At 50.3% G+C, this 27,432-nt stretch overlaps 1 protein-coding gene across 2 annotated transcripts; it reads right to left on the minus strand.

The window, feature by feature from the left end:
* Positions 1 to 852: 852 nt before the first annotated feature.
* slc50a1 (solute carrier family 50 member 1) lies at positions 853 to 26,442 on the minus strand. 2 transcript variants are annotated; one of them, XM_072281617.1, is made up of 6 exons: positions 26,165 to 26,442; positions 8,553 to 8,630; positions 6,299 to 6,422; positions 5,496 to 5,657; positions 4,469 to 4,588; positions 853 to 1,183 (listed from the first exon to the last, which is right to left on the minus strand). In XM_072281617.1, exons 2-6 carry the CDS (start codon positions 8,612 to 8,614, stop codon positions 1,079 to 1,081), a joined length of 573 nt encoding a protein of 190 aa, XP_072137718.1. In that variant the 5' UTR covers positions 8,615 to 8,630; positions 26,165 to 26,442; the 3' UTR covers positions 853 to 1,078. The 2 variants fall into 2 exon arrangements, with proteins under 2 accessions (XP_072137718.1, XP_072137709.1); XM_072281608.1 differs by having other exon boundaries at positions 26,169 to 26,337.
* Between the last annotated feature and the right edge of the window lie 990 nt (positions 26,443 to 27,432).

The raw sequence follows: 27,432 nt of genomic DNA on the forward strand, positions 1-27,432 counted from the left end.
AAAGGCCTAGGCAAATTGGATATGGAGTAGGTGAGTCTAGGACCAGAGGGCACAGCCTCAGATTATAGGGATGTCAATTTAGAACAGAAAAGAGAAGGAATTTCTTCAGCCAGAGGGTGGTGAATTTCTGGAATTAATTGTGAAGGCCAAGCCACTGAGTATATTTAAAGCAGAGGTTGATAGGTTCTTGGCTACTCAGGGTGTCAAAGGTTACAAAGAGGGGGCAGGAGAATGGGGTTACTTACCTACTGCTGGTGTTCAGGGCAGCAATAAATGTCCTCCTCCTCTGTATAGAAGGATTCTTCATTTCTGTCTCCGTAACAATTGTTTTCTGACCAGTCAGGGTTGTTAGCCCTGAGCTGAACCCCCGAAATCGGAGGGCCGGTGGACCACTCTTAGTCTGGCCTCTACCCTTTGACCTGTTTGGCATGGGCGACCCTGCCAGGTGCCAAAGCGTAAAGCCCTGACTCCAGCCAGCAGAGCTCTCTGGGTCAGTGAGGTACACAAGCCTCCAAACCCTACGACGAGGTTGTGCTCCTCTTGGAGGGCAATCAGGTTGAGAGAGAGATAATAAATCAGCTGTGATGGAACGGCAGAGCAGACTCTGGTCTGAGTGGCCTAATTCTGCTGCCACGTCTTATGGTCGTGTGTGAGAGAAAGACCCCCATCTCCTTAGTGATGGTATGTGTGAGAGAGTGAGTGAGTGAGAGAGAGACCCCCATCTCCTTAGTGATGGTCAGTGTGTGTGTGTGTGTCTGTGTCTGAGTGTGAGAGTGAGCATATGGGAGTGTGAGCGTGAGTCTGTGAGTGTCTGTGTGTGTCCAGTGCAGAATAATTCCGAGACGGGACAACGTTGTTACAAATGGAAAGAGTGCTTCATTTTTGGTCTCTGTTCAGACATCCAGAAATGTCCATCCCTGTATTTGGAAAACAATGTCCTGTGCAGATTCAGGGATCGAGTCTCCGATTGGTCTCGCTCCTCATGGGCAACCGCCTCGGCCTTCCCCCGGAACACCACGTACCCTCGAGAGGCCCCTCCACGGGTGAGGAGGGGGGCCAGCTACCAGTGGCTCCAGCATCAGGCCTGCATGGGACGGAACGGATACTTGTCTGGGGACGCCGGGTAGTTCCAGAACAGCCAGAAGCGGATGAGGCTGGTAACAATCCCAGGAGCATTTGGGATCTGGAGGGAAAGAGGTAGAAAAGGGAAATAATGAGAGGGGGTATTGACCTCCAAAATGGCTTGAAATGGGAACAGGAAGTCAGCCAGCCTATTATTCCTGTTATCCCACACTGGGAATCACAAAGAGATTTTGCAGACGTGGTAATCCGGAGCAACACAAACTAATTTATTTGTTATTTATGAAGTGACTCAGTGCGGAACATCCACTGAGCTGACTGTCTGGCAAACCACCGATTTAACCCTAGTCTAATCACAGGACAATTTACAATGCCCAATTAACCTTCTAACCAGTAAGTCTCAGGACTGAGGGGGGAAACCGGAGCACACGCACACGGGAAGGAACGCACAAACCTGCTCACAGAGGACGCCAGAAATGAACTCTGAACTCCAACGCCCTGAGCTGCGATGGCGTCGCAGTAAGCGCTAGCTATCGTGGCGCGGCAAGGCGCCAGAAGGACTCAGTAGGTTGGGTAGCTTCTGTGGAGGGAGATGGACAGTTGACATTTTGGGTCGAGACCCACCATCTTCCCACTGGATTCCCAAACCCTTGATTCCCCGAACATCCAAGCTGAGCCCTTTGCGGAAAAGAATTCCAATGATTCCCCACCCCGGACTTTCTCTCTTCTCCTTCCCTCCCATCGGGAAGAAGATACAAAACCTTGAGAACATCTATCACCAGGTTCAAGGGCGGCTTCTATCCCAGACTCTTGAATGGGACTCTTATAGACAATAGGTGCAGGAGTAGGCCATTCGGCCCTTCAAGCCAGCACCGCCATTCACTGTGATCATGGCTGATCACCCACTATCAGTATCCAGTTCCTGTCTTATCCCCATAACCTTTGATTCCACTATCTTTAAGAGCTCTATCCATCTCTTTCTTGAAAACATCCAGAAACTTGGCCTCCACAGCCTTCTGGGGCAGAGCATTCCATATATCCACCACTCTCTATATTATACAACCAGATGGACTCTGGACCTCGCAATCTACCCTGTTACGATCTTGCACCTTACTGTTTTCTCAGTAACTTTCATGCTTCCACCTTTCCAGTCCTGATGAAGGTTCCTGGGCCAAAATATTAACTGTTTATTCCCTTCCACTGACGCTGCCTACAGCATTTTGTGTGTGTTGTTCTACAATTCACAATCTTTATCATGAACAGCTTCAAATTGTAACACAGCCACCCCACCCCACCCCACCCACCATGGACATTCTCTCTTCTCCCCCTTCCCACTGGCCAGAAGATACAAAAGCCTGGAAGTACGAACCATCAGGCTCAAAGACAGCCTCTCTCCACTGTTATCAGTCCTCTGGTATGATAAGATAGAGTCTTGACCTCACAATCTACCGTCAACCTGGGCCCTCTGGTTCTTAATTCCCCAAGGCTGCCACATTCACCCTGTCTATGCCCTCCTGATTTTATTAGCCTATACAGGGTCACCCCTCAGTCCCACCTTGCCCAACCTCTTGCCATTACCCAGTCCTCTGAATCCTGGAAGCATCCTCGTAAATCTCCTCTGCGCTCTTTCCAGTTTAGTGGGCATCTCTCTGACAGCAGGGTGACAAAGACTGGACACAATATTCCAAATGCCAGTGTCATGTACAACTGAAATATTAGGTCCCAGCTCTCTGCCAAAGAGGTTTTATTTATTGACTTAGGGATTGAGTTTGGAACAGGCCCTTCTGGCACACCGAGTTGTGCCGCTCAGCAGCCCACCAATTTAACCCAAGCCTAATGACAGGACAATTTACAATTAGCCTACTAACCGGTACACCTTTGGACTGTGGGAGGAAACCAGGGCACCCGGAGGAAACCCACACGCTCACAGGAAGAATGTACAAATGTTGTTACCGAGGACGCCGGAACGGAACCCTGATGCCGCGAGCTGTAGTAGCATTGCGCTAACCGTGACGCCAGAGCCGCGGATACGCTACACACGACCTTTCAGGGATCGAAGCCAAATTTAATCTTTAGTCCTCGGAAAGCCCAAGCAAATTGGGAAAATTCACAAAGGGGAGCTGTGGACCGAAGGGATAAGGGATGTCAGGAAGAGGAGGGAGACAAGACGGGGAAAGTCTGAGGTCACTGAGAGGCAGAACAGGACAGAGGGAGTGAATGGCCTTCGGCTGCTCAGTCCCTGCCACAAAGTGCACAGCAAGCATCCACAATCTGAACACAAGCTGCCTGACCGCGGACGTGGGGGGAGTGGGAATACGGTCACAGTAATTAAAGCTGATTGGGAAAGAGAACTTAAGATTATTATACCGATTGAAAAATGGGGAAAAATTCTTCTATTGGTTAATTCATCTTCTATATGTGCTAAACATGTGTTGATACAGTTTAAAGTAGTGCACAGGGCTCATATGTCCAAAGATAAACTATCTCGTTATTATTCTTATATTAATCCTATATGTGATAGATGTCATTTCAAGATAGCTCCTTTAACTCACATGTTTTGGTCATGTCCTTTGTTGGAAAAATATTGGAAAGGTATTTTTGATATTATTTCAACGGTTTTGAATATAAACTTACAACCTCATCCAATTACTGCTATCTTTGGATTACCAATGATAGATTCAAATTATCTAACCTCTTCAGCACGCCGGATGATTGCATTTCTTACTCTAATGGCTAGAAGATCCATTTTGCTGAATTGGAAAGAGATTAACCCTCCTACTATATTTCATTGGTTTTCACAAACTATGTTGTGTTTGAATTTGGAAAAAATTAGAAGTGTGGTTTACGACCCTTCCATTAAATTTGAAAAAACTTTTATTCAGCATTTTCATATGATGTAATTTGACCATTTCCAAACTTATTTTATTTCTCTGTACTGTTGGTTGAGAGGAATGGAGTCGTCCACACTAACGTTTTCTTCTTTTCCATTTTTATGTTGTTAGAATTGCCCAAGTCTTTTAGTTTAGTTGACTAATTCTGTTTAGTTTAGTTTTTTTTGGGGTGGGGTTTGTTTTTTTTTCTATTTTCTTTCTTTTTCATGATTTTTTCCAGTTTTTTTTTGTCCTGTATTATTCATTGTTATCCTACACGATTGGGAGTTTTGTCAATTTATACTATTTGGTCTTACAATTACTCATTTTAAGTGTTACAATGTATCTCCTACTATTTGTATTATTGCTATGTTATGTTTATATTTTATGAAACTAATAAAAAGATTGAAAAAGAAAGAAAGAATACGGTCACAGTGACTGGGGGAGGGGTGCAGGCTGGCTGCTTCTGCCCCTTCCCAAAGACTCCCATCGCCACCCCACCCCACGCAGATACTCACCACGATATAGAAGTCAGACAGATGGAAGCCGTAGAGAGTCCAGGATGTGGAGGTGAGGAAGGTGGCGACCGTCAGCCAGAACGAGAGACACTTGGTGGAGCGGGTGTGGATTATCTTGGCCTGAAGACATGGCAGACAGTCAAACGCTGGGACAGTGTCTCCATCTCTCCCTCCCACCCCCCACAACCCATCCCCATGACTCACCCTCCACTCTCTCCATTCACCTCTCCCCTCCCCATCCACGTTCTCTCTCAGTCTCCTGCCCCTCTTGTCTGCCCTTGCCACCTAATCTCTTCTCCTCCTCACTCCCAGCTCCCCGTCCCATCCTCCCCCTCTCTCCCCCATCTGTCCTTTCTCTACCTTTATCATCTCCCTTCTCTCCCCTTTCCAGCTTCACCTCTAACACCTTCTACCCCTCTCAGCCCTTTCCCTTCTCTCTCACTTCCACCTCCCACTTTCTCCCCCCGTCTCCCTCTCCACTCAGTCCACCTCGCTCTGACTACCCCCTCTGTCTCCCATCTCTCTCCCGTCTCCTCCGTTTTCCCCTCCCTCTACCCCGTCTCTCCCCTCCTCCCTTTCCACTCAGTCTCCCGCCTCTCTCCTCCATCCGTCCCCCCCTCGCTCTCCCTCCCTTCCGACTGCTGCTCCTCTCTCTCACTACCATATCACCCCCTCTCTGTATCCCCCCCAACCTCTATTTTCCTCCTTTCTCTACCCTCTGTCTCTGCTGCCTCTCCCCGTCTCCCTTTCCCCCACTGCCTGCCTCCCCTCCACTCTCTCAATCCCATCAACTCCCTCAAGCCCTCTATCTCCGTTCCCTCCCCATTCTCTCTCCCTACCCGTCTTGCCCCCACATTCAGCCTCTGGCTCAGCCCCACCCTGTCTAATCCTCCGCTCTCCCTACCTCCCTTTTCTCTCCTCACTGCTTCTTCCTTTACTCTCCCTCCCTACCCTTTCACCAGCCCACTCAACCTTTGCCCTCCCCCTCCCCCATTCCCTTCCCCTTCCCATCCTGAGCAACCATTACCAGGTCAGCGAGGGGCGACAGGTACATGCCAATGGTGAAGGTGCAGCAGACAAGTCCGAGCTGGGACAGACGTACGTCTGGGACTTGGACCACAGTGCTGAGGTACAGGTAGAAACTGGCTAACGCCAAGGCCGCCAATCCCACCCTCGCCAGCAGACGGCGCTGCAAGGGAAGGGTCACAGAGTGATTCACTTTCTCGCAGGCCTCCTCTCCCCCTCACCCCTTCCCTACCAGCACCCCTCCCTCCCCCTCCTGTGGCATTCCTTCCCTCCTCATCGCCCCAATACCAACTCCAACCATTCCCCTGTCCAGCCTGACTTCCTCCCTGGCCTGTCTGGAACTCAGCAGGTCAGCCAGCACCTATGGAGGGGAATAGACAGTTGATGTGACAAGGTCCCTTAACAGCAGTCATGAAAAATAGCGAAGGAACACGCATCACCAATGAATCGTTGAGGAACGCCCCAGCAAATTGGCACCTTCTTCCTGGCAATGAAAAATGAGAGTGAGGTTCTTGCCCTGCAGCCAATGAGAAATGGGCAAAGAGTGAGGCTCCTGCCTAGCAGCCAATGAGAAATGGGCAAGGAGTGAGGCTCCTGCCTAGCAGCCAATGAGAAATGGGCAAGGAGTGAGGCTCCCGCCCTGCAGCCAATGAGAAATGGGCAAAGAGTGAGGCTCCTGCCTAGCAACCAATGAGAAATGGGCAAGGAGTGAGGCTCCTGCCTAGCAGCCAATGCAAAATAGCCCTACGAGAAGTCCCACCAACCCTGGCCTGAATCAGGTCAGCCTGTCAGGGTGCCCCCTACCTTCTCAGAGCTGAAGTACAGGTAGGTCATGATGTAGCAGCTCTGCAGGGTGAAGCCGATGGAGTTCACCGTCATTAACGTCCAGTCACTCTTCAGTTCTCCATAGTAGAACCAGCCTAGGTTACTGCGGGCGGGCGGAGGGAGGAAAGGGGGAAGGAAAAGAGGGAGGGAGGGAGGTGGGAGGAGTTGGAAGAGGGGAGGGGAAGTGGAGGGGTGAGGGGAGAAAGGGAACAGGTGAAGGGAAGGATTGGAGAACGAGGGAGAAGGAGCAAGAGGGCAGAGGCAATGAAGATGAGGGGGATAGAGAGGAGGGAGGAGGGTAAATGGGGAGGTGTGGGAGATGATGGAGGGGGAGGGTGTGGGGGTGGGAAGTTGGAAAAGTTGAAAGGTTGAGGGGGGTGGGGAACCGGAGGGGAGTTGGGAGCAGGAAGGAGGGGTGCAGAAGAGAGGGCAGTCACTTGGGGTGTGAAGAGAGACAGTCCCAACGAACCCCTGACCCAAACACATCCCCACTGCTCACAAAACCCTCTCCATCTCCCACCAGCCCAATCCTCACTTCTCAAACACCTCCCTTAGCCACCCTCACCACCCCATCACGATGCCAACCTCCCAAACACGCCCCCCCCCCAAACATATCTCTTTATTTATTTCAGGATAGGACATGGAACAGGGCCTTCTGCTCCAAAGAGCAGTGCTGCCAGCAATCCCCAATACAACCCTGGCCTAATCACAGGACAATTAACCCGCCAATCGTTACGCCTTTGGACTGTGGGAGGAAACCAGAGCACCCGGACGAAACCCACACGGTCACAGGGAGAACGTACAAACTCTTTACAGATAGCGGTGGAACTGAACTTCAAGCTCGGACCCTGAGCCTTAATAACGTTGTGCTAACCACTACACTACTACAGTGCCCTGATCCACCCCCAGGTTGGTCCCAGAGCCAGAGACAGAGGCCACGTCACCAGCTCTCAGAGACTGCGGTTTGATTCCGACCTCTGACACTTGGTGTATGTGTGACCTGTGTAAAAAGTGGGTTCGATCAGCCCCTAACGTGTGGGGGGCGGGGGGTGGGGAGAATTAAATCGGGATCAGCAGTTATTGGTCAGCACAGAGTCAATGGGTCGAAGGGACTGTTTCTGTGCTGGGCCTCTCCCTGTGAAGAGGGAGAGGGAAGGGGAGTGGGATCCCATGGTCAGACCGTGCAGGAGACTCAGGCCCAAGCCCCTCAATCGGGGTGAATAAGGCCAACAGCTCCATCCTACACCCCCGCCTCCTTGGCCACCTGACACTAATTTGCACACTGAGATCTTGCTGTGCGCAAGCCAGCGCCTAAACCCCAAACCCATGGGATCTTCCTGCACATGTCCTGCTGGTGAAGTGTGGGGGCGATGGAAAGTGGAGGACACAGTGTGATCCCACAGTGCCCCAGTCCTTTCGTTCGCGAAGCATCCAACCTCCCCCCACCCTCTGTATCTTGCTACCATCTTCCCCACAGCCTAACCTCAGGATGTTGTGCCCTGAATGCTCCCTCCCCTCTACAACTTAACCGTGGGGTCTTGCTGTATGCAGAAAGCCCTCCCCACCCCGCAGTCTGACTGTGGGATCTTGCTGCGTACAGATTGACCCCTCCCACACAGTCTGCTGTGGGATCTTGCTGAGTACAGATTGACCCCTCCCACTGTGGGATCTTGCTGTGTTCAAACTGCCCCCTTCCACACAGACTGTGGGATCTTGCCGTATACAGATTGGCCCCTCCCAATCTGCTGTGAGATCTTGCTGTGTACAAATTGCCCCCTCCCATTGTGGGATCTTGTGTACAAATTGCCCCTCATGCACTGACTGTGGGACTTTGCTGTGTACAGATTGTCCCCTCCCACACAGACTGACTGTGGGATCTTGCTGTGTACAAATTGCCCCTCATGCACTGACTGTGGGATCTTGCTGTGTACAAATTGTCCCCCCCCCCACAGTCCAAGTGTGGGATCTTGCCGTGCACTGAACAGTCTCCCTCCGCACCCCCTTCCCCCGCACAGTCTGACATTTTGGATCTAGCTGTCTGCAACACACACACACACCCACAGCCCCTCCCCACCCACTCAGCCTGGCCATGCGTGGAACAGGCACTCACCTGCCCGGACCTGCTCGGTAGGGGTGTTGCTGCTGGTGGGAGTGGAGAATCTGTCCACGGCTCACAGTACTGGGGTGATGATCAACCCCCACCCTCCACTCCCCGCTCCCCTCCCACACTTACTTGACAGCAGTGGTGATGTACGGCAGGAACTGAATGTTATCGATGTTCCTCAGGGACACCATCCTCCTCAGGTCCGACCTGTCCGAGAGCAGAGGCACGGGTCAGCAGCTCCCAGACGGACGGTCGTCGGGCCGACAGGTGGCAGCGAACGCCACACACAAACTGAGATCCTTCCAGACCCAACGCGAGGAAGCCCGGTCAACGTTGGAGGAAAGCCACACTGAACCCACAGACCGTGACAGGAATTGAACTCAGACTGCAGTCACAAGCGTGCTAAAGCAAAATGCCAAGCACTACGCACGCCCTGTCACCCCATACCCTCGATCACTACACACGCCGTCACCTCATACCCCCAATCACTACACACGCTGTGTCACCCCATACCCTCAATCACTACACACGCCGTCACCCCATACCCTCAATCACTACACACGCCCTGTCACCCCATACTCTCAATCACTACGCACGCCCTGTCACCCCATACCCTCGATCACTACGCACACCCTGTCACCCCATACCCTCAATCACTACGCACGCCCTGTCACCCCATACCCTCAATCACTATCCACGCCCTGTCACCCCATACCCTCAATCACTACGCACTCCCTGTCACCCCATACCCTCGATCACTACGCACACCCTGTCACCCCATACCCTCAATCACTACGCACGCCCTGTCACCCCATACCCTCAATCACTATCCACGCCCTGTCACCCCATACCCTCAATAACTACGCACGCCCTGTCACCCCATACCCTGGATCACTACGCACGCCGTCACCCCATACCCTCAATCACTACGCACGCCCTGTCACCCCATACCCTCAATCACTACGCACGCCCTGTCACCCCATACCCTCAATCACTACGCACGCCCTGTCACCCGTTTCTCCCAATCACTACGCACGCCCTGTCACCCCATACCCTCGATCACTACACACGCCGTCACCCCATACTCCCAATCACTACAAACGCTGTGTCACCCCATACACCCAATCACTACGCACGCCCTGTCACCCCATACCCTCAATCGCTATCCACGCCCTGTCACCCCATACCCTCAATAACTACGCACGCCCTGTCACCCCATACCCTGGATCACTACGCACGCCGTCACCCCATACCCTCAATCACTACGCACGCCCTGTCACCCCAGACCCTCAATCACTACGCACGTCCTGTCACCCCAGACCCTCAATCACTACGCACGCCGTGTCACCCCATAACCCCAATCACTACGCACGCCGTGTCACCCCATAACCCCAATCACTACGCACGCCCTGTCACCCCATACCCTCGATCACTACGCACGCCCTGTCACCCCAGACCCTCGATCACTACGCACGCCGTCACCCCATACCCTCGATCACTACGCACGCCGTCACCCCATACCCTCGATCACTACGCACGCCCTGTCACCCCAGACCCTCAATCACTACGCACGTCCTGTCACCCCATACCCTCAATAACTACGCATGCCCTGTCACCCCATACCTCCGATCACTACGCACGCCATCACCCCATACCCTCGATCACTACGCACGCCCTGTCACCCCATACCCTCGATCACTACGCACGCCCTGTCACCCCAGACCCTCAATCACTACGCACGTCCTGTCACCCCATACCCTCAATCACTACGCACGTCCTGTCACCCCATACCCTCAATCACTACGCACGTCCTGTCACCCCATACCCTCGATCACTACGCACGCCCTGTCACCCCATACCCCCGATCACTACGCACGCCCTGTCACCCCATACCCTCGATCACTACGCACGCCCTGTCACCCCAGACCCTCGATCACTACGCACGTCCTGTCACCCCATACCCTCGATCACTACGCACGCCCTGTCACCCCAGACCCTTGATCACTACGCACGTCCTGTCACCCCATACCCTCGATCACTACGCACACCCTGTCACCCCATACCCTCAATCACTACGCACGCCCTGTCACCCCATACCCTGGATCACTACGCACGCCCTGTCACCTCATACCCTCAATCACTACGCACGCCCTGTCACCCCATACCCTCAATCACTATCCACGCCGTCACCCCATACCCTCGATCACTACGCACGCCCTGTCACCCCATACCCTCGATCACTACGCACGCCCTGTCACCCCATACCCTCGATCACTACGCACGTCCTGTCACCCCATACCCTCGATCACTACGCACGCCCTGTCACCCCATACCTCCGATCACTACGCACGCCATCACCCCATACCCTCGATCACTACGCACGCCCTGTCACCCCATACCCTCGATCACTAAGCAATTCCTGTCACCCCATACCCTCGATCACTACGCACGTCCTGTCACCCCATACCCTCAATCACTACGCACGTCCTGTCACCTCATACCCTCAATCACTACGCGCGCCCTGTCACCCCATACCTCCGATCACTACGCACGCCATCACCCCATACCCTCGATCACTACGCACGCCCTGTCACCCCATACCCTCGATCACTACGCACGCCGTGTCACCCCATACCCTCGATCACTACGCACGCCCTGTCACCCCATACCCTCGATCACTACGCACGCCCTGTCACCCCATACCCTCAATCACTACGCACGTCCTGTCACCCCATACCCTCGATCACTACGCACGCCCTGTCACCCCATACCCTCGATCACTACGCACGTCCTGTCACCCCATACCCTCAAGGGAGGTACAATCAGAGCAAGGCCCCTCTCCTCCTCTGAACAGCGGACGTGAAAACAGAAAGTGAAATTTGCCGTTGGCATCAGTGACCAGCAGTCCATGGGACAGCCCGCCAGTGTCACCATGCTTCTGGCAGCAAAATAGTTAGTTGACAGCTCACTAACCCTACCCCGTACGTCTCCGAATGTGGGAAGAACCCGGGGCAGCCGGAGAGATACTTCATTAACCACTCTTTCTCTGGCAAGCGATCATCGCCAGCATTAGTCTGTGACTTCCCTTTGGATTCGGAGGCAGGACACAGGCGAGCTGGCGGTCCTGTCACTGAGAGCGGGGAAGACCCCAGCTTCAATCGATTTAAGTGGCGACTGTATCGGAAAGATTGGGTACAGGTCGAATTGAGGGGGTGGGGTCCAGGCTCCGGTTCTGCTCGCTGCTGAACTGAAGGTCTGTGGACAGACTCTCTGCGTGGACTTCAGTTCAGAACACTATCTGCTTTCTTTCATTGCTTGTACGATTTGTTTGCTTTTTCTCTTCGCACACTGGGTGTTTCACGGCCTTTTTGTTTAATGGGTTATTTTGGGTTTTTTGTTTTGTGGCTGCCTGTTAGAAGATGAATCTCAAGGTGGTACAATGTGAAAATAAACGTACTTTGGAAACCACGTGGTCGCGGGGTGAACGCACTCTCCTGGGTTCAATTCCCACCGCTGTCTGTAAGGAGTTTGTACGTTCTCCCCGTCACAGTGTGGGTTTCCTCTGGGTGCTCTGGTGTCCTCCCACCGTCCAACGACACACTAGGTTGGGTGAGCGAGTTGTGGGCATGCTCTGTTGCCATGGAAACGTGGCGATGCTTACGGGCTGCTCCCAGCACACCCTCGAACTGTGCTGGTGGTCACTGACATAAGTTATGCATCTCCCCGTGACAAATAAAGGTCATTTTTCAAAACCTTTCTTTCACATTCTAGGGCATACTGTCACTAATCCTTCACCATCCATGTCCTGGGGGGGGGGGGGAGAGGGGAGGGGGGAAAGAGTTAACTATTCACCAGACACTGAACCAGGGTAATCCTTCACACACAACATGGCTCCAAGAAAGATCTCCAGTCCTGATGGAGAGTCTCAGCCCGAAACATGAATTGTTTATCTTCCCATCCACAGACACTATCTGACCTGCTTGAGTTCCTCCTGTATTGGTGTGTGTCGCTCCAGATCTCTAACATCTCTGTTTGACTACAGGTGCAGTCCAGAGGATTGGAATCCTTGGTGAGTCACTCACCTCCTAACTCCCCAAAGCCCATCCACCACCTACAAGGCTCAACACTCCACTGTCCATGCACTCAACATCCACCACATTACCTCTGCCCTGCCTACGAGGCACAGGTCAGGAGTGTGACAGGACACTCTCCAACTCCCTGGGTGGAGTTAGTCCATACACTCAACATCCGCCACATTACCTCTGCCCTGCCTACAAGGCACAGGTCAGGAGTGTGACGGGACACTCTCCAGCTCCCTGAGTGGAGTTAGTCCATACACTCAACATCCGCCACATTACCTCTCCTTCGTCTACGAGGCACAGGTCAGGAGTGTGACGGGACACTCTCCAACTCCCTGGGTGGAGTTAGTCCATACACTCAACATCCGCCACATTACCTCTCTCCCGTCTACAAGGCACAGGTCAGGAGTGTGATGGGACACTCTCCAACTCCCTGGGTGGAGTTAGTCCATACACTCAACATCCGCCACATTACCTCTCCCCCATCTACAAGGCACAGATCAGGAGTGTGACAAGACACTCCCCACTTCCCTGAGTAAGAATGGCCCCAACAACTCTCTGTGACTAACGAGATTTACAAGGATGTCACTAGGAATCGAGGGCGTGAATTACAGGGAGAGGTTGGGCAGGCTGGGACATTATTCCTTGAAGTGAAGGAGTCTGTTGTTGCTGTTCCTCTCCGTGCCTGACTACGCATCGGGCAGCAACTTTTCAGCATTTTGTCTGTTTTCTCCTGAGGTCGAGTTGTTAGCTCGACACTCAACCCAGCACAATGGAAAGCGTTCAAGCAGCCAGCAGGATTCGAACCCAGGACCACTCGAAGTCCAGTGCTGATGCCACTACACCACTGGCTGGGAAAGGAGTCGGGGTAGGGGGGGAGATATAAAGGTGTATAAAATCATGAGAGGCAGACAGAGGGTGAATGCACACAATCTTTCTCCCAGGAGATCAAGAACGAGAGAGCACAGTTTCAAGTGAGGGAGAGAGATTTAATACGAATCTGAGGGGTAACTTCTCCAGCCAGAGGGTGGTCAGTATACAGAACGAGCTGCCAGAGGTGTGGCAGGTATATCAACAACATTTAAAACAAACTTGGACAGGTACACGGATAGGAAAGGTTTAGAGGGATACGGACAGGTACACGGATAGGAAAGGTTTAGAGGGATACGGACAGGTACACGGATGGGAAAGGTTTAGAGGGATACGGACAGGTACACGGATAGGAAAGGTTTAGAGGGATACGGACAGGTACACGGAGAGGAAAGGTTTAGAGGGATATGGACAGGTACACGGATAGGAAAGGTTTAGAGGGATACGGACAGGTACGCGGATAGGAAAGGTTTAGAGGGATATGGACAGGTACACGGATAGGAAAGGTTTAGAGGGATGTATGCCAAACACAAGCAACTGAGACTAGCTTTGAAGGGAATCTGTTTGGCATAGACCATTTTCTGTGCTGTACGACAGGAATCGATGGGGGTAGGGTGGGGGTAGAAAGAGGAATTAAGAATGGGGATCAGTGTTAGCCAGAATGTAGCCGGCAAATAAAATCCATTAGCCTCATCTAGTTTCTGCTCTACGTCCAACCACCACCAGCCCCCCTCCCCTCGCCTGACATGTTCTCGCTTGAAAGTATTGTGCGTGGGGCGGGCCGAGAGCAATGTTGTGGACCTTAGTACGTGGAATCTAAATGGGAGGGTCATCACCTGACTGAAAGAGTACAGAGAAAATTACAGGGATGTTGTCAGTACTGAGTTATAGGAAAAGTTTGAACGGGTTAAGATTTTTCCCCCCTGGAGCATAGAAGAACGAGTGGAGATTTGGTAGAGGTATACAGAATTATGACAGGTATGAATAGCGTAACTGCAAGCAGGAGTTTTCCACTGAGGTTGGGTGAGAATAGAACTGGAGGTCATAGGTGTAAGGTGAAATATTTCGGGGGAACTTCTTCACTCAGTGGGAGTGAGAGTGTGGAACGAGCTGCCAGTGTGAGTGGTGGATGCGGGGTCGATATCTGCACTTGGAGAGATTTGGACAGGTACACGGGCGGGAGAAGTATGGACAGCAGGTCGATGGGACTGGGCAGAATAATAGTTCAGTATGGACTCGATGGGCTGAAGGGCCGGCTTCTGGGCTGTAGTGTTCTATGACTGTGTCTGCGTGGAGAGGGGGTGCACAAGAGCGAGGTGTTCCTGACCACAAACAGGTTCAACCTTCATCCTCAATGCATGAGTATGAGGACAGGTGAGGACTCACCTGGAGAAGAGAGCAGGAACTGGCCTTCCGATCAAACTAAACACTTAACTAAAACAATGTTCATAGCCCTCCATTCTCTGCACAAAGTTCAAAGTAATTTATTGTCAAAGTACTTATACCATACACTACCCTGAGATTCATTTTCTTGTGAGCATTCACAGTAGATACAAAGAAATACAACAGAATCAGTGTAAAACTGCACACAGCAAACAACCAATGTGCAAAAAACAACAATCGTAGAGAACATGAATCGTACAAGTACAAAAAAAGAATACATAGAGGACTGTGCAAACATCTTAGGCACATCTAGAGAGAGAGTGCTAAGGTGCTTGAGAATTTTGCACAGTACCGTAGTAACTTTATGTATTGCTCTGTACTGCTGTCACAAAAAACCCCCCACACATTTCATGACAAACATGAGTGATGATAAATCTTGATTCTGATATGGGTCTTTTGTGGACGGAGAGTGGGAAGGGGACAGGGAGAGGGGAATCATGGTTGGGGAAGGGGAGGGAGCAATAAGCACCAGAGAGACATTCTGTAATGATCAATAAACCAATTGTTTGGAATCAAACGACCCTGCCTGGTGACCCAGGGCTGGCTGTGTCTGTACCCATGCCACCCCCTGCCCCTGGCACTCCTTCTCTGCCGCCTGTCCCACATCCTAAGACTTCTGCACAGTACCGTCACTAAGCAATAGATCGAGAACATGAATCGTAGAGTCCTTGAAAGTGAGACTGTGGGTTGCGGAGTCAGTTCCGTGTTGGGGTGAGTGAAGTTATCCACACTGGTTCAAGAGCCTGATGGCTGAGGGGTAATAACCGTTCCTGAACCTAGGGGTGTGGGTCCTGAGGATCCTGTACCTCCTTCCTGAGAGCGTGGCCTGGATGAACTGTCGATTTAAGAGGTGGTGGTGGAGACATTGTATTTGTCAGCACATTCCAGATGTCTATGTAAACAAACTTACGCTGCACATCTGCTTTGAACTTCACCCCCCACCTCAAATGCCTGGCCTCTGGTATTAGACATCTCGGCTCTGGGTTAAAAGGTTCTGTCTATCTACCCTATCTATGCCTCTCATGATCTTAAAACCCTCTGTCAAATATCCCTTCAGACTTTACCACTCCAGAGAAAACAACCTATGTTGGTCCAATAACACACACAAGATGCTGGAGGATCTCGGCAGGTCAGGCAGCATCTGTGGAAAAAAGTACAGTCAACGTTTCAGGCCGAGACCCTTCATCAAAGATGAGGAGTCAAGAGTTAGAAGGTGGGGGAAGGGGAGGGAGAAACACACGGTGAGAGGAGAAACTGTGGGGAAGAGGTGAAGTAAAGAGCAGGGAAGTTGGTTGGTGAAAGAGATACAGGGCTGGAGAAGGGGGAATCAGACTGGAGAGGACAGAAGGCCATGGAAGAAAGGGAAGGGAAGAGGGAGGTGATGGGTGGGTAAGAAGATAAGGTGAGAGAGGGGAAAGGGGAGTGGGGAATGGCGAGGGGGGAGACATTACTGGAAGTTCAAGAGACCAATGTTCATGCTGTCAGGAGAATAAGGTGTTCCCCCTCCAACTTGAGCGTGGCCTCATTGCAACAGTAGAGGAGGCCATGGATTGACATACCGGAATGGGAATGGGAAATGGAATTAAAATGGATGGCCAGTAGGAGATCCTGCAGACAGAGCGTAGGTGCTCAGCGAAGCAGTCTCCCAATCTGCGTCGGGTTTCACTGATACACAGGAGGCCGCACCGGGAGCACCGGATGCAGTAGACGACCCCAACAGACTCACAGGTGAAATGTCGCCTCACCTGGAAGGACAGTTTGGGGCCCTGAATGGTAGCGAGGGGGGAGGTGCAGGGGCAGGTGTGGCACTTGTTCTGCTTGCCAGAGGGAGATTACTGGGGAGGGAGGGGGGAACGGAGCAATCCCTGCAGAAAGTGGGGGGAGGGAAGGATGTGCTTGGTGGTGGGATCTGGTTGGAGTTAGAGAGAATCATGTGCTGGACACAGACACTGGTGGGGTGGTAGGTGAGGACAAGAGGAACCCTACCCCTTGCAGGAGGATGGGGCGAGGGCAGACATGCGCGAAATGGAAGAGGTGAGGTTGAGGGCAGCATTGATAGTGGAGGAAGGGAAGCCCCTCTCTTTGAAGGAGGTAGAGATCTCCTTAGTTCTGGAATGAAAAACCTCATCCTGAGAGCAGGTGGCAAGGGGACAGAGGAATTGAGAGAGGGGGTGGCATTTTTACAAGTAACAGGGTGGGAAGAGGTATAGTCCAGGTAGCCATGAGAATCAAGGGGTTTATAATAGACATCAGTAGATACGCTGTCAACCTCTCCTTAAAGTTTATGACCTTTAAACCAGGCAGGACCCTTTGTACTCTCTCCAAAGTCTGCACATCCTTCCTGTAATGGGGCAACTAGAAGTGAATGTAAATTCAAAAGATTCAACAGATGCTGGAAATCTTGAGCAGCACCCCACAAAATGCTGAAAGATCTCAGCAGGTCACGCAGCGTCTATGAAGAAGAATGAACAGTCAATCTTTGGGCCGAGACCCTTCATCAAGACTGGAAAAGAAGCAGGCAGAAGCCAGAATAAGATGGGGGGAGGGGAGAAAGAGTACAAGCTGGCAGCTAATAGGTGAGACCTGAGATGTGACATGGGAAGGGGGATGGTGTGACAGGTAAGGTGGATGGTAGGGACAGGTAATGGGGATGGTGTGACAGGTAAGGGGGATGGTAGGGACAGGTAAGGGGGATGGTGCGACAGGTAAGGGGGATGGTGCGACAGGTAAGGGGATGGTGCGACAGGTAAAGGGGGATGGTGCGACAGGTAAAGGGGGATGGTAGGGACAGGTAGAGGGGGATGGTAGGGACAGGTAAGGGGGATGGTGCGACAGGTAAGGGGGATGGTGCGACAGGTAAATGGGATGGTAAGGACAGGTGAGGGGGATGGTAAGGACAGATGAGGGGGATGGTAAGGACAGATGAGGGGGATGGTAGGGACATGGGAAAGGGGATGGTGTGAGAAGCTGGTGATTGGTGGAAGAAGTAAAGGGCTAAAGAAGAAAGCAAGGACAGTGGACTATGAAAGAAAGGGAAGGACAGGGAGAACCAGAGCATGGTGATGGGCCAAAGTAAATCTGAGGGCAGGGAGGAAGTTGAAGGCAAAGTTGATGAAGTTCACGAATTCAGCATGGGCGCAGGAGGCAGTACCAATGCAGTCGTCAACAAAGCAGAAAGTTGGGGAACGTTGCCAGTTCAGGTGTGGAACACAGACTGTTCCACGCAGCCAATGAAAAGGCAGGCATAGCTGAGGCCCATGGCTACACCTTTGCTGGTGAACTGAATACTGTACTGCCAATGTGACCTAACCAGTTTTATAAAGTTGCAACATAACTCCCTGACTCGAATACTCACTGCCACCCTCTGTGTAAAAGAACTTATCTCCTCACACCTTAAATTTATGCCTTCTAGTATTAGACATCTCTAACCTGGAAAAAAGTTACCGTAAACTCTGAAGTTTTTAAACTTGTTAGGCTTCCCTTCAGCCTCTGACGCTCCAGGGAAAGTAACCCAGGTTAGTCCAGCTCTCCTTAGAGCTCAAACTCTCCCTAGTGATCCACTTCTGCTTCCTCTCCAAAGCCTCCACGTCCTTCCTGTAACAGGGAGACCAGAAAAGCAATACAATGCAGCCTCACCAGAATTTTATAAAGTTGCAACATAACTTTCCGACGTTTGAACTCAGTGCCTCAACTCATAAAGGCGAGCATGCCGTAGACCTTCTTTACCAACCTACTAACCTGTGCAGTATCTTTCAGAAGCTGTGGCCTTGGACCCTAAAACCCTCTGCACATCGACGCTGTTAAGGGTCTTACCATGAACTGTGTTCTGTCTCTTTACACTTGATCTCCCAAAGTGCAACACCTCACACTCGCCCGGATTAAACACTGCCCATATTTTCGACTGATCTGGTGAACCTCCTCTGGATCCTCTATAATGCCAACACACCGTTTCTGACACACAGGGCCAAAATACTGCTCACAGTACTTCAAGTGTGTCTGACCAACGCCTTACAAGTCCCATCGACCACCACCTCCTGTCTCCTATGGGCAATCCAATTCTGAATCCAAATGGCCAAACCACTGTGCATCTTAACTATTGTAACTAGTCTAACTATTTTACACTGCCATCACAGAGAGCATCCTCACATCAGTCATCACTGTCTGGTTCGGTGCAGCATCCTCTCACAAAGCACAAAAACCACAGCGAACTGTCAGCTCAGCAGGAAAGGTCACTAGCTGCAGTCCACCATCACTGTAGGACTTCTGTGTGTCCAGACAGGCAGGAAGAATCAATGCGGACACTACCCACCCTGCAAACCGCCTCTTCCAAAAGCTCCCTCCGGGAAAGTGCTACAGGGATATTGAAACAAAACAAAATCTTCACAATATGTTAAAAGTTTCTTCTCCCAGGCAGTTAATCTGATCACCATTCTAGTTAGTCCCCCCACACTCCCCTCTATCTATTACTTCAGTCACCACACTGTAAACAATTTAAACCACTTTTCATAATGCTGTTTCCACTGTAAACACATGCTGGTATTTGTGAATTTATCCACATTTTATTCCACATCCCTACTTTAACCTCTAACTTTATTATTTTTATTATAATTCTCACTGCTTAAAAGCACGCAGACATGGTCTAGAGGTTCAGCTGTTGTTCAGACCAAACATCAGAATGGGGAAGAAATGTGATCTCAGTGACCTTGACTGTGGAATAATTGTCAGTGCCAGACAGGGTGGCTTGAGTATCTCAGAAACTGCTGATCTCCAGGGATTCTCACACATTGTATTCAGTTCTGTAGTCAAGACGTCACTAAGCTGGAAAGTGTAATGAGTAGATTTACGGGGATGTTTCCAGGACTCCAGGGTCTGCGTTACAAGGAGAGGTGGGACAGGCTGGGACTGTATTCCCTGGAGTGTAGATGACTGAGGGGTGCGTTACAGAGGTGTAGAAAATCATGAGGGGCAGAGATGGGATGAAGGCACACAGTTTTTTTCCACAGGGTTAGAAACATAGAAAGCCTACAGCACAATACAGGCCCTTCGGCCCACAAAGCTGTGCTGAACATGACCTTATCTTAGAAATTACCTAGGGTTACCCATAGCCCTCTATTTTTCTAAGCTCATTGTACCTGTCCAGGAGTCTCTTAAAAGACCCTATCATATCCGCCTCCACCACCGTCGCCGGCAGCCCATTCCACACACTCACCACTCTCTGCGTAAAAAAAACGTATCCCTGACATCTCCTCTGTACCTCCCTCCAAGCACCTTAAACCTGTGCTCTCTCATGTTAGCCATTTCAGCCCTGGGAAAAAGCCTCTGACTATCCACATGATCAATGCCTCTCATCATCCTACACACCTCTATCAGGTCACCTCTCATCTTCCGTCACTCCAAGGAGAAAAGGCCAAATTCACTCAAAATTGGTCCTCTTGAAGATCAGAGTGGTCGGCTATGTATGGAACCAAAAGAAATGGGGGAGATCTTAAGTGGGTTTTTTGCATCTATATTTACTAAGGAAACTGGCATGGAGTCTATGGAAGTAAGGCAAACAAGTAGTGAGGTCATGGAACCTATACAGATTGAGGAGGAGGAGGTGCTTGCTATCTTGAGGCAAATCAGAGTAGATAAATCCCCAGGACCTGACAGGGTGTTCCCTTGGACCTCGAAGAAGACTAGTGTTGAAACTGCAGGGGCCCTGGCAGATATATTTAAAATGTCGGTATCTACGGGTGAGGTACCGGAGGATTGGAGAGTGGCTCATGTTGTTCCGTCACTTAAAAAAAGCTCTAAAAGTAATCCAGGAAATTATAGGCCGGTGAGTTTGACATCGGTAGTAGGTAAGTTATTGGAGGGAGTACTAAGAGACACAATCTACAAGCATTTGGATAGACAGGGACTTATTAGGGAGAGTCAACATGGCTTTGTGCGTGGTAGGTCATGTTTAACCAATCTATTAGAGTTTTTCAAGGAGGTTACCAGGAAAGTGGACGAAGGGAAGGCAGTGGATGTTGTCTATATGGACTTCAGTAAGGCCTTTGACAAGGTCCCGCATGGGAGGTTAGTTAGGAAAATTCAGTAACTCAGTCGCTAGGTATACATGGAGAGGTAGTAAATTGGATTAGACATTGGCTCGATGGAAGAAGCCAGAGAGTGGTGGTAGAGAATTGCTTCTCTGAGTGGAGGCCTGTGACTAGTGGTGTGCCACAGGGATCAGTGCTGGGTCCATTGTTATTTGTCATCTATATCAATGATCTGGATGATAATGGGGTAAATTGGATCAGCAAATTGGCTGATGATACAAAGATTGGAGGTGTAATGGGCAGTGAGGAAGGTTTTCAAAGCTTGGAGAGGGATTTGGACCAGCTGGAAAAATGGGCTGAAAAATGGCAGATGGAGTTTAATACAGACAAGGGTGAGGTATTGCACTTTGGAAGGACAAACCAAGGTAGAACATACAAGGTAAATGGTAGGGCACTGAGGAGTGCAGTAGAACAGAGGGATCTGGGAATACAGATACAAAATTCCCTAAAAGCGTTGTCACAGGTAGATAGGGTCGTAAAGAGAGCTTTTGGTACATTGGCCTTTATTAATCGAAGTATTGACTATAAGAGCTGGAATGTTATGATGAGGTTGTATAAGGCATTGGTGAGGCCGAATCTGGAATATTGTGTTCAGTTTTGGTCACCAAATTACAGGAAGGATATAAATAAGGTTGAAAGAGTGCAGGGAAGGTTTACAAGGATGTTGCCGGGACTTGAGAAACTCAGTTACAGAGAAAGGTTGAATAGGTTAGGACTTTATTCCCTGGAGCGTAGAAGAATGAGGGGAGATTTGATAGAGGTATATAAAATTATGATGGGTATAGATAGAGTGAATGCAAGCAGGCTTTTTCCACTGAGGCTAGGGGACAAAAAAAACCAGAGGACATGGGTTAAGGGTGAGGGGGGAAAAGTTTAAAGGGAACATTAGGGGGGGCTTCTTCACACAGAGAGTGGTGGGAGTGTGGAACGAGCTGCCAGATGAAGTAGTAAATGCGGGCTTACTTTTAACACTTAAAAAAAACTTGGACAGGTACATGGATGAGAGGTGTATGGAGGGATATGGTCCAGGTGCAGGTCAGTAGGACTAGGCAGAAAAATGGTTCGGCACAGCCAACAAGGGCCAAAAGGCCTGTTTCTGTGCTGTAGTTTCTATGGTTCTATTCTCATAGGCATGCTCCCTATCCAGGCAACCTGCTTGTAAATCTCCTCCGCACCCTTTCTATAGTTTCCACATCCTTCCTGTAGTGAGGCAACCAGAACTGAGCACAGTACTCCAAGTGGGGTCTGACCAGGGTCCTATATAGCTGCAACATTACCTCTCGGCTCCAAAGCTCAATCCCATGATTGATGATGGCCAATACACCGTATGCCTTCTTAACCGCAGAGTCAACCTGCGCAGCTGCTTTGAGTGTCCTATGGACTCAGACCCCAAGATCCCTCTGATCCTCCACATTTCTAAGAGTCTTACCATTAATACTATATCCCGCCATCGTATTTGACCTACCAAAATGAACCACTTCACACTTATCTGGGTTGAAGTCCATCGGCCGCTTCTCAGCCCAGTTTTGGATCCTATCAATGTCCGGTGGTAACCTCTGACAGCCCTCCACACTATCCACAACATCCCCAACCTTTGTGTCATCAGCAAACTTACTAACCCATCCCTCCACTTCCTCATCCAGGTCATTTATAAAAATCACGAAGAGTAAGGGTCCCAGAACAGATCCCTGAGGCACACCACTGGTCATTGACCTCCATGCAGAATCGGAATTGTCTACAACCACTCTTTGCCTTCTGTGGGCAAGCCAGTTCTGGATCCACAAAACAATGTCCCCTTGGATCCCATGCCTCCTTACTTTCTCAGTAAGCCTTGCATGGGGTACCTTATCAAATGCCTTGCTGAAATCCATATACACTACATCTACTGCTCTACCTTCATTAATGTGTTTAGTCACAACCTCAAAAAATTCAATCAGGCTTGTGAGGCACAACCTGCCTTTGACAAAGCCACTGTTCCTAATCATATCATGCCTCTCCAAATGTTCATAAATCCTGCCTCCATCAACTTACCAACCACTGAAGTAAGACTCACTGGTCTATAATTTCCTGGGCTATCTCTACTGCCTTTCTTGAATGAGGGCAGAATTATCTGCAGCTTAATGTGAAAAAGACTAAGGAGCTGGTGGTAGACCTGAGGAGAGCTAAGGTACCGGTGACCCCTGTTTCCATCTAGGGGGTCAGTGTGGACATGGTGGGGGATTACAAGTACCTGAGGATACGAATTGACAATAAACTGGACTGGTCAAAGAACACTGAGGCTGTCTACAAGAAGGGTCAGAGCCATCTCTATTTCCTGAGGAGACTGAGGTCCTTTAACATCTGCCGGACAATGCTGAGGATGTTCTACGAGGCTGTGGTGGCCAGTGCTATCATGTTTGCTGTTGTGTGCTGGGGCAGCAGGCTGAGGGTAGCAGACACCAACAGAATCAACAAACTCATTCGTAAGGCCAGTGATGTTGTGGGGATGGAACTGGACTCTCTGACGGTGGTGTCTGAAAAGAGGATGCTGTCCAAGTTGCATGCCATCTTGGACAATGTCTCCCATCCACTACATAATGTACTGGGTGGGCACAGGAGTACATTCAGCCAGAGACTCATTCCACCGAGATGCAGCACAGAGCGTCATAGGAAGTCATTCCTGCCTGTGGCCATCAAACTTTACAACTCCTCCCTTGGAGGGTCAGACACCCTGAGCCAATAGGCTGGTCCTGGACTCATTTCCTGGCATAATTTACATATTACTATTTAATAATTTATAGTTTTATTACTATTTATTATTTATGGTGCAACTGTAACGAAAACCAATTTCCCCCGAGATCAATAAAGTACGACTACGACTACGACTATGGAAAAACAGCTGCATCCCTCCAATCCTCCGGAATCTCTCCCGTCCCTATTGGGGTTGGGGAATCAAGAACCAGAGGGCACAGGTTGACGTTAGAGGGGAGAGGTACAATAGGAATCAGATTTAGTATCATTGGCATGTGTGGTGAAATTTGTTGTTGTGCAGCGGTACGATGTGATACATAATAAAAAGCTCAACGTTATAATAAAAGATACATAAAACTAAATAAGTAATACAAACACAGAGCAAAAAAGCAGAAAAAAAATAACTTGAGGGGGAACAGAATTTCTTCAGCCAGAGGGTGGAACGATCTGCCAGAGGAAGAGGCTGACACAGGCTCATTAACAACGTGTAAAAGATACTTGGACAGGTACATGGATAGGAAAGGTTGGATATGGGACAAACACAGACAAATGATGGGAATTTGGGTTGGCATGGATCAGATGGGCTGAAGGTCACTTTCCGAGCTGCTAACCCTTTGAGCGAGTTGTGTATGAATTCTGGAAGAAAGGGGATGTCTGGAATTCTCTGCCCCAGTGGGGGGACAGAAACAGGTTCATTGGGATGGGGTGGGATGGCGGGATTTGAGGGCAGTGGGGAACTGGGACAAGACTGGAGATGGGGCCTGGAGCGGATCAACCGTAATCATGCCAGATGATAGCACAGGCCTGAAGGGCTGAATAGCCACTTCCAGCTTCTGTCCCCATGCTCACGGCCATCCAGTGGTGAGATCTAACAAGAGAATCTCTCAGCCACAGGAACCACAAAGAGATGGATTCTCTCCGGGTCACACAAACATCTGGGAGCTGATCAGAAAATAATTTCAATGCAGACCCCTTCAATACAAAAATAGATCACTGCAAACCTTTATAATCCTCCCTTCCAAATAAAAACCGGGACAGGCTGCACACCGTTCCAACAAAAACATAACCATTCACTGCAAACCATTACAACAAACACCCAAACACGAGGTAATTTGCAGATGCTGGAAATTCAAACAACACACACAAAAATTGCTGGTGAACGCAGCAGGCCAGGCAGCATATCTAGGAAGAGGTACAGTCGACGTTTCGGGCCAAGACCCTTCATCAGGACCAACTGAAGGAAGGGCTAGTAAGAGATTTGAAAGTGGGAGGGGGAGGGGGAGATCCGAAACGATAGCAGAAGACAGGAGGGGGAGGGATGGAGCCAAGAGCTGGACGGGTGATTGGCAAAAGGGGATACGAGAGGATCATGGGACAGGAGGCCCAGGGAGAAGGAAAGGGGGAGGGGGGTAAAACCCAGAGGATGGGCAGGGGGGTAAAACCCAGAGGATGGGCAAGGGGTATAGTCAGAGGGACAGAGGGAGAAAAAAGAGGTAAAAAAGGGGAAAGATAGATAAATAAATAAATAAATAAATAGGGTATGGGGTACGAAAGGGAGGTGGGGCATTAACAGAAGTTAGGGAAGTCAATGTTCATGCCATCAGGTTGGAGGCTACCCAGACAGAATATAAGGTGTTGTTCCTCCAACCTGAGTGTGGCTTCATCTTGACAGTAGAGGAGGCCGTGGATAGACATAACAGAATGGGAATGGGATGTGGAATTAAAATGTGTGGCCACTGGGAGATCCTGCTTTCTCTGGCGGACAGAGTGTAGGTGTTCAGCGAAACGCCCATCTGTTTAAAAAAATTGGGGAGAGTTGCAGATTGTTTACAGCGCCATGCAAAGAAAAGGGGTCACGGCAACGAGCACAAAATGCTGGAGGAAATGCTGTGGAGAAGAATGAAGAGTTGATGTTTCGGCCTGATCTGTTGGGTTTATTCATTTCCGCAGATGCTGCCTGACCTGCTGCGTTTCTCCAGTATTTTGTATGAGGAATATTGTAAGCGGTTACAAACAAACCACCCCTACAAAGTGCTGGTTGCAAACCATTACAGATGCCGTGAAGGAAATGAGCCCATTTGGAAACGGTTACAACCCCTATAGGAGGTCATTACAAACCATTACAAACCCCTCTCTCAAAAAGAAAATGACAAGGGTCCAATGCAAACCGTTACAGGTGTTGCAAAGGAAACGAGCCTGTTTGCAAACAGTTAGAAACGCTATAGGGGTCATTGCAAAACATTACAAACCCCCTCCCTCAAAAAAAATGACAAGTGCCCGATGCAAACCATTACAGGCGCGGCAAAGGTCAGTTTGCAAACGGTTACAAACACCCCACTCACACAAAAAAAAGGGATATCGCAAACTATTGCAAGCCCCTCCCCTTCAAAAATGAAAAGTGTCCTGTGCAAACCATGACAGGGCAGAGGAAACGGGCCCCCGAACCCTACAGAGCGCGGCCCGCCGATCAGCTTCAAAGGCCACTACAAGCGCAGTTTCACGGCGTCGCCATCGGGCCTCCGGCCCGGTCACTCACTCACAGGCCGGTGGAGAACATCCATATCGTGAAGACAAGGCAGGCCCAGGAGAGGACGAGCGCCGCTTCCATCGGAAGGGGGTTCCGGCCGGAGGGGGAAGGAACGGGGAGGGGAGGAGGGTGATTGACGGAGCCGCTGTGACTGTGTCTCTACCGCGACAGGTCACTCGGACACGGACACAATGTAACCGATACTCGATACAATGTGTCCCCGCGGGACGGGACGGGAGGAGCGCCGCTGCACCCAAACACAACACTGACACGTGGCTCAGGGAAGAGGAAGTTAAGGCAGAGAGACTCCCTCCCCCCCTCCTTCCTTCCTTCCTTCCTTCCTTCCTTCCTTCCCTCCTTCCCTCCCTCCCTCTCTCTCTCCCTCCCTCTCTCTCTCTCTCCCTCCCTCCCTCCCTCTCCCTCCCTCCCTCTCTCTCTCTCCCTCCCTCTCCCTCCCTCCCTCTCTCTCTCCCTCCCCCCTCTCTATCTCTCTCTATCTCTATCTCTATCTCTATCTCTATCTCTCTCTCTCCATATCTCTCCATCTCTCTCTATCTCTCTTTCCCTCCTGATTGGGTGTTACTGCTGTCAGAGTCTCCCCCTCACCCTCTTTCCTCCTGTCCCTTTCCCCTTCCCTCCATCTCCCTCCAACCCCTCCCTCTCCATTCTCCCGCCCCCCCTCTGAAAGTTCAAAGTACTGTCACCATATACCACCCTGAGATTAGTTTTCCCAGACATCTCTTACAGAGTGAATAATTGCAGTTGAACTTATGAAAAACTACATACAGACAAAGGCTGACAGTCAACCACTGTGCAAAAGAAGACAAACTATGCAAATGCAAAACAAAACTAATTAATAAATAAATGATTGATAGATCGGTAAAGAAAGTGAGAACATGAGCTGTAAGGTCTTTGAAAGTGGGTCCATAGGTTGTGGATTCAGTTCTGAGCAGAGGTCAGTGAAGTTACTCACCCCGGTTCAGGAGCCTGATGGTTTCGGGTAATAACTTGTCCTGAACCTGGTGGCCCCCTTTCCCAACTGCAGCAGAGTGAGAAGAGAGCATTGCTTGGATGGGGGGGGGGGGGGGGCTTGATGATGGATGCTAGTTTCCTTCATCAGTGCGCAGTGGAGATGAGCTGAATGGAGGGACGGACTTTGCCTGTGATGAACTGGGATGAAAGTCACCACTTTTTGTTGGCTTTTCCATTCCTGAGCGTTAGTGTCTCCATACCAGGCAGTGATGCAAACAGACAGGATATTCTCCACCGGGCATTTA

The sequence above is a fragment of the Mobula birostris genome, chromosome 2, assembly GCF_030028105.1.
Source record: "Mobula birostris isolate sMobBir1 chromosome 2, sMobBir1.hap1, whole genome shotgun sequence".
NCBI lineage: Eukaryota > Metazoa > Chordata > Chondrichthyes > Myliobatiformes > Myliobatidae > Mobula > Mobula birostris.

Coding starts and splice junctions, on each gene's coding strand:
- slc50a1 (XM_072281608.1), bottom strand. CDS start 26,236: ATGGAAGCGGCGCTCGTCCTCTCCTGGGCCTGCCTTGTCTTCACGATA. Junction 6,423..8,552: donor TACATCACCACTGCTGTCAA/GTAAGTGTGGGA, acceptor GCCCGCCCGCAG/TAACCTAGGCTGGTTCTACT. Junction 5,658..6,298: donor TGTACTTCAGCTCTGAGAAG/GTAGGGGGCACC, acceptor CTTCCCTTGCAG/CGCCGTCTGCTGGCGAGGGT.